The following is a 9,752-nucleotide window of genomic DNA, read 5'->3' as shown; positions in this document are numbered from 1 at the left end:
CGGTTTTGATGTGACTTTCTTTTAATTTGCGTTACGCAGAATAAAGCCACCTAGTGGACTTGCCATCGTAGCTCAACTTCCCCAAGCTGATGTTCCTCATGTTAGCCCTCCAGAAGGGAGTGAGTCGGTGTCAAGTTTAACAACAGAAAAGTGAACCGTCGAGTTGGGATGTTTTCACGTGGCACGTTGTCGAATTAGAAAATCAATGAAGATGGATTGAAAATAATGACAACCGAGACATCAGAAAAGTTACAAAGTGGGGAAGGTCATCGGGTTTAATTGTCTTGAGATCGATACGGTTTCCATAGTTATTTTCCCTTTTGCTTTGTTCATTACACACACACACACACACACACACACACACACACACACACATATATATATTCATACAGCTATATACACACACATATACAAATATACATTTTCTTTAGCATTTGGAGAAGCAATATTGACATACAGTACAGAGATGTGCAACATGCATGAGCAAAAACTGAATTCCCTTGTTTGCTTTTTGGGTCTGACTTGACGTGACTGATTCTCTACAAGAACGAATTTCAATAATTTTTTCTCAGTGAGCAGAATAACTTCTCTTTGGACTTGTGAGCACTCTCAAAAAGAACCCGACGGCCTGATGGGGCCATATACAGCAAAAGCAGCAGCAGCTGACCCAGCAGTTGATTGCATTTCATTCCAATGACAATACTGTACAACGTTCATTTGTGAGTGTGACATTTGCTCTTTGGCACCAAGTGACAGAAACCGGGACAACCGGTGACGATTTTTGCATGGATGCATTTCTGCGTTCATGAACTTGAGCATTGCTACATCATGCCGTTCGTTCAACTGAAACCTTATTAAAAAATTTATATATATATATATATATATATATTTATTTATTACAAACTTTGGTACGATAAATGATTTCGCGCTTCCAATTATGCAGGGTTACGGGCCCTGCGGTTGAAATGATGCATAAATGACAAATGGCACAAAACTGTGGAGCATGATGCAGTACTCAGTTTGCACAGTAGGGAAGTGCAAGGAATAAAAATGAGTGACTTATTCTAAACATGCTCTCAAGGGCACCTTTCCCAATTTTTACGACCATTGCAATAAATGTCATTTTGGTGTGTGTGAGGTGTGCGTACAGTACAGTATATCGTCTTCCATCAACATGTGATTGATTTTTTTTTTTAATGCTACACTGTCCTATAAGGTCGTTAAAATAGAAACGGAAGATTATTTTGGTGGTGATGCAGCAAGCAATTTTGCACAGACTTTCAGACACGGGGATCTGGAAGATACATAAGATGGCCACAGTTCCCTGAGTTCAGTCTTCTTGGTCAAGGTCTTTTTTGGTAAGGACAAGTAGTTGGACTGCCTCCTGCACATTGCGATCCTCCACTGGCTCATTCACCTGCTCCGCCGGCATCTTTCGTCCATTCTTCCGATCGAACTCCTCTGTGATCTCAGCCAGGCTCTTGCCTTTCGTCTCTGGGACCGTGAGCCCCAAAAACACAGCTGACAGCAAACACACAGCCAAGAACGGCAGGAAGCAGATGCTCCCCAGACCGCTGACGATAAAGGGAAACAACATTCCCACCAGGAATAGACTGAGCCACATTAGCGATCCGGCGACCATGTACGCCGCCGGCCGGGCCGTCTGGTCGAAGATCTCCGCCGGTAGGACGCCTGTCACGCCTGCTGGGCCCAAGCCGAAGCTAAGGATGTAGCCGAACACGCATACCATGCTTAGGTAAGCCATCCCTTCTACTCCTTGTTTTTGGAGCGTGAGGGCGACGGTGAAGACGATGGACCAGAAAGACATAAGAGTGTAGCCCCCAACAAGAAGACACTTACGGCCCACTCGTTCAATCAGGAAGTTACTCAGGATGGCAGCAGTCAACTCAGATGCCCCTGTGCCAATGGTGGTGTATTGGATTCTATCTGCAGGGATGCCCGCCTGAAGAAATATGTAGGAAGCGTAGAAATAGATGGAGTCGTTGCCGCAGAGCATCATGGCACTGCTTGCCACCATGACTGTTCGGAGCTGGGATCCTAAATCAGGATCTGTAAAAAGGGACCAGGGTGTCTTTGCAGAAGCTGCAGATCCAGGTTCTGAATACCTCTTCTGTTCTTCCAGTATTTCCTGTATTTCAAGAACAGGGGCCACACCACCTCGGAGTCTTTCAAGTGCCCGGACGCATCCTTCCCTATCCCCCTTGTCAATGAGTAGGTATCTTGGACTTTCGGGGAACCAGGGTAGCGTCAGCACCTGGATCAACCCTGGAAGCATATTGCTAGCTAGTAAGTAGGGCCAGAGAGGTTCTGTTCCCAACAACACGGTCAGTCCCACAACTTGACCTAAGAAAATGCCTAAGGCCGTGAAAACGGCGGAGGAAAATGCTACGGCGCCCCTGAGGTGTTTGGGGGCACTTTCCCCAAAGTACATCGGTTGGACATTCATACTGACTCCTGAATTAATGCCCACAAGAAACCGTGCGAAGATGATCATCTCGAACGACCTTGCGATTCTGCACAACAGAACCAAAATAGTAGCTACTAGCAAAAAAGAGTTGTTGAAAAGTAGAGAATTCTTCCTTCCAAAGCGCACCGCCATCGGTCCAGCCAGCAGGGCTCCAAGTAGACCACCAAGTGGGAAAGCTGATACAATCAGAGTCCAAACAAGAGTCACGTGGGTCGTTGCCAACCCTATGCCGCTGCGTGCTGCGTAGGTAGTATTGATGAACTTTTGGATGTAGCTGGTGGGAGAATTGATAATCGAAATATTGTATCCATACTGGAAGGTGCCTCCAATCGCAGCGGAACAAACCGTCAGAGCAAGTGTTTTGGAACTAGATCCTTTGCCGGCCGCTTCCTCTTCTGCATTTCCTGTCGGTTTTGTGTGAGACATGGTTGTCCCACAAAGAAAAACAAATAGTGGTCTTCACAACACCACAGTGAGTTATCCTAAAATCGCATTTGTAACGCGTAGCGTATCTTCCGATACTGAGAATGAACCTGCTGATGTTGCCAGACAGAATAACGGTGCCAAAAAACTAAATAACGTAATACGGAAATGGTAACTTCCTCATTGTGGGATGTCAGGAGGAATGTTTTCGATGTTTTCACTTCCAATTAATATTCGACCACAATAATGGAACTATATCATCATGCATGTACTGGTTAATGTCTCTTTAACTGTCTCAATAACTGTAAATGAAAGATTATAGTGGGTTGGCGAAACAATTTTTCCCTGAAAGAATAAACATCGGGATAATTATTGGAAGTCCAAAGGTATCCTGATTGGGTTTGTTGTGCTGTCGTCATCAGAATGCGACTGCTATTGTCGTGTGTATGATGATAAATGTAAGTAACAGCTGATACATCTTTCTTTTGTTTTTTGAACAGAAATATACAGACCACTAGCATCATATTAAGGAATGAGTTTTGTTTCACAAACGTGAGTCCATCAGAAATGTTTATTAAGTTAATATGAAGTACTTAGGTGTCGGTAACATTGATGTAGGATACCAGGGAAGATGAAAACGTTTGCCTTCGTGGTCAAAAACAGTGTGTCATCTTGTTTGAACTTTAGTCAGTACAATTCGAAATGTATCAAGACATTTCTGTCGATTGTGTTTTGCGCGTTGGCTTTCCTTTTTTTTTTAGTTCGAGCCACATAACTGACTGACATTAACTGCAATTTTTATGTCATCATTTTCAGCTATGCACTTACCCATTCCGTTTTTTAAGGGGTAAATATGAATTGTCTTCCAACAGGGCGCCTTCGCCAACCAAAAAGGAGGATGACAAGAGTAAGCAAGGAGTTAAACGGAAATCAGGAGCCTCGAAAGATGGCGCTGAAAAAGATCAGGGCAGAGTGAAGAGCCAAACGCGACCCCGTGCGCACAGTGGGACCAGCAGGTCAGACCTAAAAAATATAAATGTGGAACTTGTCAAATAAAAGAATGAAAGTATCGTCATATCTTTCAACGGCACCAGTGAGCAAAAAAAAACAATTCCTCCCACTTCTTGGCCCAGTTCCAGTTCCAGTAGCGGCTCGGGTTCAAGTTCCAGCTCGTCCACAAGCTCCTCCGGTTCTTCGAGCTCCCGCTCATCTTCGTCGTCGCCAAGCCCCAACCGACAACAACCCAACCGACGACGCTCCCTCTCAAAGTACAAACGTCCCAGTTATATTTTAAACTAAGCAAAGAGTGACTCCATTTACTTTGAAGAGAATATCGGAACTCTTCCACAACAAATCAAAATGATCTTATTGCAGTGTATTTGGAACAAAATAACAGGAGTGGATATTTGCTGACTACAGACCCAAAGTGACCAAGAAAGATGATCGGGAATGGCGGAAGAAGAGTCCCGCTCCAAAACCCACCAAGGTCTATCTGGGCCGACTAACAAGGAATGTCATCAAGGTGAATGCACCAACACTTTGGAAAACTCTGGTTGAGCTACACAGGAATAGGAAACCTCTGAAGATTACTCAAGAAACTAAGGAGTAAACTTAAAAACAAATCTGTCTTTACATGGAGAGGCCACGATCTTTCGAGTGCTTTGTAACAAGCCCGCATCACAGAATTTGAGTGTTCTTGCTTTTCGTGTGTGTTTTTTTTTTCATTGAAGACTCAAAATTATCCATTGGTGTGACACAAAGTTGAATGTTTGTTTTGTGACGATGTGACAGAAAAAAATGATGTCGCAAGGTTTATCTTGTGATGACGTTACAGTTGAGTTAAAGGATAAAAGAGCGAAGCATTCTTACCCAAGTAGTCAAGCGGGCGCTGGATGTGATGGCCGGTTGTGTATTTAGTCTTTGAAGAATAGTGTCAGATATTCATGTCGTAATTCAATGAGCAGTGGACAATGTTCAGCCCAATGAGTAATTTCTCTTTGTCTTTGATGAATTTGGGGTTCTGTGACAATATATGCTCTGGAAAAAGTCACTGAACCATTGATCCTGAAAGTGTGAGATGTTCATTTGGATTTGGAAAAAGTGAACGAGTGCTGTGACTGTCTGTGTGAAGGAACACATTCAGGAGATCTTCTCCACCTATGGCAAGATCAAGATGATCGACATGCCGATGAACCGCGTTCACCCTCATCTGTCCAAGGGCTGCGCGTACATCGAGTTCGAGACCCCCGAGGAAGCCGAGAAGGCTCTCAAACACATGGATGGAGGTAGAGGATGCTGTGGTGGGCTTGAAATACTGGATCAATGTTCATTAACCCTCTGGCCTTGATTTTTTTACTGTTTTTAGCTTGCTGGTGGAATTTTTGGGCCATATATGTTGTTTGTAAAAAAATAATATACAAAAATTCAAGCAAGGTCCAGAGAGCAAATGGGATTTTTCCTTTTTTGGTTTTTTTTTAATCTTCCCAGGACAGATTGACGGTCAGGAGATTACAGTCACAGCCGTTCTGACACCGACAGTGCGCGCCCCACCTCGGAGGATGTCCCCTCCCCGCAGAATGCTGCCTCCACCCCCGATGTGGCGACGCTCTCCGCCTCGCGTGAGGAGAAGGTGAGCGCCAGAGCTCAAGCAGGGTCACGCACCGTCTCGCAGCCGCCCCTCAAGGTGATTCTTTATCTTGTCGTTCAGGTCGCCAAGGCGACGCTCCCCAGTCCGGCGCAGGTCCCGGTCAGCTGGCCGCCGTCGCCACCGGTCACGCTCTAGTTCCAACTCCTCCCGCTAGAGAAAATAATTGCCCACCGCAAAAAAAAATGTGAATGCATTATTTCCCCTTCTTTCCTTTTTTCACTTTCAAAGCAACATTGGAATACTGTAGAACTCTGTGCAGCTGTCACTTTCCCCAGTCCATTTTTTTTTTAATGTGAGCGGTCAAAAAGATTAAAGGCAAGATCTATAATTGCAGAATTTCCAATCCGATTGCTTTTGGGTCATCCCGCAGAGGTGCTAGTGGACAGCAACTGTTCATTGTAATCACCATGAACTATACCGCTCTCTAGTGGAAACTTGCATTCATTTAAGCCACTGAAGTTGTTTTATACGTTTATGGTTGCTATGGGGGGGCGGCCCGGTAGTCCAGTGGTTAGCACGTCGGCTTCACAGTGCAGAGGTACCGGGTTCGATTCCAGCTCCGGCCTCCCTGTGTGGAGTTTGCATGTTCTCCCCGGGCCTGCGTGGGTTTTCTCCGGGTGCTCCGGTTTCCTCCCACATTCCAAAAATATGCATGGCAGGCTGTTTGAACACTCTAAATTGTCCCTAGGTGTGAGTGTGAGCGTGGATGGTTGTTCGTCTATGTGTGCCCTGCGATTGGCTGGCAACCGATCCAGGGTGTCCCCCGCCTACTGCCCGGAGACGGCTGGGATGGGCTCCAGCACCCCCCGCGACCCTAGTGAGGATCAAGCGGTACGGAAGATGAATGAATGAATGAATGGTTGCTATGGGAATGTACGCGTACCAAATTACATACTGCTGCAGTGTTAATTGATTTTTATAAGAAATGATTGTGATTGCTGACATTTTTATGAAGTGTAGGGAATATGCAGAACATTTATTCAATTGACAACATTCAAATATATAGATGACATTTCAATGATCCTAAAATAAAACATTAAAAGCGAATGCAGAAGTAGAGTGCGCATTTCCCATTTCATCTTATTGGGAGTGTTTATGAAAAGGAGAAGGTGTGAGCAATTCATTAATAAATACAACCAAAGTGGCACATAATTAAAAGTTTGACATTCTTTTACGATCCCGAATTGATGAGTGGATTCAGAAATGTGAAGAGGCTTGATTGTCTTGTCTTCCAACTAAAAGTTTGTCGACGCCGCAAACAAAACACCAGGCCATCTTCACAAAGCATTCATAACTCTCCTTGTCGCTCGATCAAAAGCCGCCGGAACACAACCATGATGCACGCGGCGATAGACTAAATAGATAAAACCGCTCATCCAGCGACGAAGTGGAGGAATTTTTCAGTCAAAACGCCAACTGTGACAAACCTGACAAAACACAAACGCGGATGGGCTTGTAAATTAAATGGTTGGGTACCGACATGATTTTCAAGAAGCGTACGGTGTTCAGCATCATTACCCAGACTGAGCTTGTCCTTGCTGGCCCAGCAGATGCTGTAGTGCTGCAGGAGTTGCTGCAACAGCTCCTTTTCGTCCAGGAACTCCAGTCGTTCAATTCTGCGATGAAGACGAGCCAAGAATATGACGCAAGTTAGTGTTTTCTGGGTTGCTTTTAATTTTAATGTTCCTTTGTAAACGGCTTATTATCGCAGAATAATGAATACCAACGTGTACTGTGACACACTGAAGCATATCGCGATCCCATCCCTTTCCGGAGAGCACGTACTACCTTTCCACATCTTTTTGAGGAAGCATACTGTAGACCGTCACCATGTCCAGAGCATCCGCATGATCCCAGCCAGTCCTGAGAAACCGATCCTTCTGCAAACCATTTCGAAAGGAGCAATGTAATGAGTATTTTAATTGCTCGTGTACTGATAGTTGGGTATTCGGAGTACAAAAATACACAAGCAAGTAGATCCGTCCTCTGCCCAGGTCTGAATAAGTTGTGAGCCAGCCTTTGCACAAGATTACCTGAGAGTCCAAAGATTGGCAGACTTCGACTCCGGCCAGTGTGCACTGACGCCGCTGAAGGTTCTCAATCATCACTTGGCCAAAACGGTCGCTCATGTTCACCTGGACATGTCAAACGCACACCTGTGAGATCATCTCAAGACTCAATGAACACTTTTGCAGATGTTCAGTTTTGATTAATACTCTTGAGTTATGCGTTTTAATTTTATTAAAATATTTGAATCAAAATAAAAGCCTCTGTATTAGGATTGTGGTTACCTGTTCGTAGTTGATGAACATGGCTGTGTGAAAGGTGTTTGCAGCCCAATGAACCAAATTGGAGGATTGTGCTGGTGTCATGTAGACCAACACACACTCTGAAAGCAGCAAAGCAGGCAACCTATAGGACAAAATTAAGCGCAGTGTAACGATCATCCGCTTGTGCGCAAGTACATTTTCATCTTCAAGATAGAGATGAAACCCACATTTCATGCTCACATACTCTGGGTTAAGATGGTACTTTTTCAGTTGTTCATCCAAAGTAGCTATGTCTCGGAGGTCTGAGCCGATGATGCAATATCGATCAGAGTCAAGGCTGTGGGAATCTGAGGAAATTAATGCACAAAAGTACTAATTGCTAATATTTGTTGAACACTTAACAACACTGACATGAGCTTTGAGGCTTACCTAGTAGCAAGGAATCTGTTGAATGGGTTTCGATGATAGGCTTGGATAAGTGTGGTTTGGTCCTAGTTGAATAGGCATTAAAATGTAAAAAAAATAACATTTATTTAAGACTAAATAAGCCATGTACTTCAATAAAAAATGTTTGCAAAGATAAAGACATAAAAATATTACCAAACTACCTGACTTACTTTATATAGTGTATTTTCCTGGCCACAACAGTAGGAAAGTCAACTTCAAAATACTTCTTGGGCAAGAGGTCTTCATCCTGTTACAAACAAACCATGATCGCAGGCCTTCAATGCTTGGTGCCGATGATGATGACAATCGTTTATACTCGGTCGGCAAGCAAACAGACCTTAAGTCTCCAGAAGGTGGTGTCCAATCCAGCACCAAGATTGATTACTTGACAGTCACGTTGTGTTTTCTTTATGAATGCATCAAGGAGATGGTTGACACCTTTAACACGGCCATAGTAACCTGTAAGATAAAGACAGGAACAATCAGTTTGACCAACACACTGGCTGGAGGTTGTCGACAGTTACTGATCATGAAAACATTTCAACTTGTATAAACATTGTTTACCTCGATTGATTTCAGGCGCCTTCCGCTCACCAACAGATCTTACAAAATACTGGATGTAAGGGTCTTTCCAGTAGCCTTTACTAATGGCAAACCTAGAAAGCAGACATCATTAAACCTTTTTCAAATAAACAGCAGTGCAGGTTTCCAAGCACACACTCCACCTTTTGCACGTCGTGGCATCATCACACGTCGCCCTCACCGCTTCATCTGAAGTATCCGTGTCAGTGAAGGGGTGCCGAGTTGCCATGAACGATCCTAAATGCAACGTGTGCGAAACTGAACTATCAACTGTACCATTGCACTCTTGTTATTCTCTTGCAGGAGGCTAGCTACCAGGCTAACGACGCCAGCAGAGTATTCTTATTGCACAAGGCAGGAACAAATTAACAAATAAATATAACCCCACTGTCAGTTTAACAGAATAACGTGATGATCGCGACAGTAATCGAAACAACATTTAATTAAACTTCACGGTGGAATATCATGCTTGCGGACGGCCGACTGTTAATGTAATGGTGGTTTTGGACCGGAAGTAGCACGTAGGTACTTCTTCTTCACTGGTATTTTTTGGCAATCGGCAAACAGATTTGACGTTCATTACCGCTCTCTGCTGGACTGGAGCGGCAACGAACCTCAAGCCTGATTCATTTTCTAATTACCTGTAAAATGGTTATTTAAATACTGTACAGTACAAGCTCAAACATTGGTTTGAACAATTATAAACATTTCTATAACGTACTAAATATGGTCTCCTCAAATAAAAGCCCAAAAATCTTTTTTTCCTTCTATTGTGGAAAAACGTGAGACTTCATATCATTGAAACTATATGAAAACACTAAAAAATATTAAATTGAAATTAAATGACGATGCAGTGACGTTCTTACGCGCGCCCTTTCGCTCTCTCTCTCTCTCC

General features: G+C 43.8%; 3 protein-coding genes across 4 annotated transcripts; 1 reads left to right on the top strand and 2 right to left on the bottom strand.

Moving 5' to 3' along the window:
* Positions 1-261: 261 nt before the first annotated feature.
* On the bottom strand, positions 262-3,060 carry LOC127604779 (solute carrier family 2, facilitated glucose transporter member 11-like). Its single transcript, XM_052072062.1, has one exon. The coding sequence runs from the start codon at positions 2,912-2,914 to the stop codon at positions 1,331-1,333; it is 1,584 nt and encodes a 527-aa protein (XP_051928022.1). The 5' UTR covers positions 2,915-3,060; the 3' UTR covers positions 262-1,330.
* A 292-nt stretch (positions 3,061-3,352) lies between these two features.
* Positions 3,353-5,894, top strand: LOC127604786 (RNA-binding protein with serine-rich domain 1-like). 2 transcript variants are annotated; one of them, XM_052072072.1, is made up of 7 exons: positions 3,353-3,369; positions 3,784-3,927; positions 4,045-4,179; positions 4,331-4,433; positions 5,043-5,196; positions 5,399-5,540; positions 5,619-5,894. In XM_052072072.1, coding segments are annotated over exons 1-7 (774 nt in total). In that variant the 5' UTR covers positions 3,353-3,367; the 3' UTR covers positions 5,713-5,894. The 2 variants fall into 2 exon arrangements, with proteins under 2 accessions (XP_051928032.1, XP_051928031.1); XM_052072071.1 differs by lacking the exon at positions 3,353-3,369 and adding an exon at positions 3,429-3,463.
* Positions 5,895-6,797: 903 nt separating this feature from the next.
* Positions 6,798-9,473, bottom strand: lcmt1 (leucine carboxyl methyltransferase 1). Its single transcript, XM_052072070.1, has 11 exons — positions 9,001-9,473; positions 8,840-8,931; positions 8,613-8,734; positions 8,446-8,522; positions 8,258-8,319; positions 8,073-8,175; positions 7,850-7,970; positions 7,592-7,693; positions 7,347-7,438; positions 7,077-7,174; positions 6,798-6,985 (listed from the first exon to the last, which is right to left on the bottom strand). Exons 1-11 carry the CDS (start codon positions 9,084-9,086, stop codon positions 6,963-6,965), a joined length of 978 nt encoding a protein of 325 aa, XP_051928030.1. The 5' UTR covers positions 9,087-9,473; the 3' UTR covers positions 6,798-6,962.
* Positions 9,474-9,752: the final 279 nt, after the last annotated feature.

Source organism: Hippocampus zosterae, chromosome 7 (assembly GCF_025434085.1).
Source record: "Hippocampus zosterae strain Florida chromosome 7, ASM2543408v3, whole genome shotgun sequence".
In the NCBI taxonomy this organism is placed as follows: Eukaryota; Metazoa; Chordata; class Actinopteri; order Syngnathiformes; family Syngnathidae; genus Hippocampus; species Hippocampus zosterae.
This window is presented reverse-complemented; position numbering and strand designations above follow the sequence as displayed.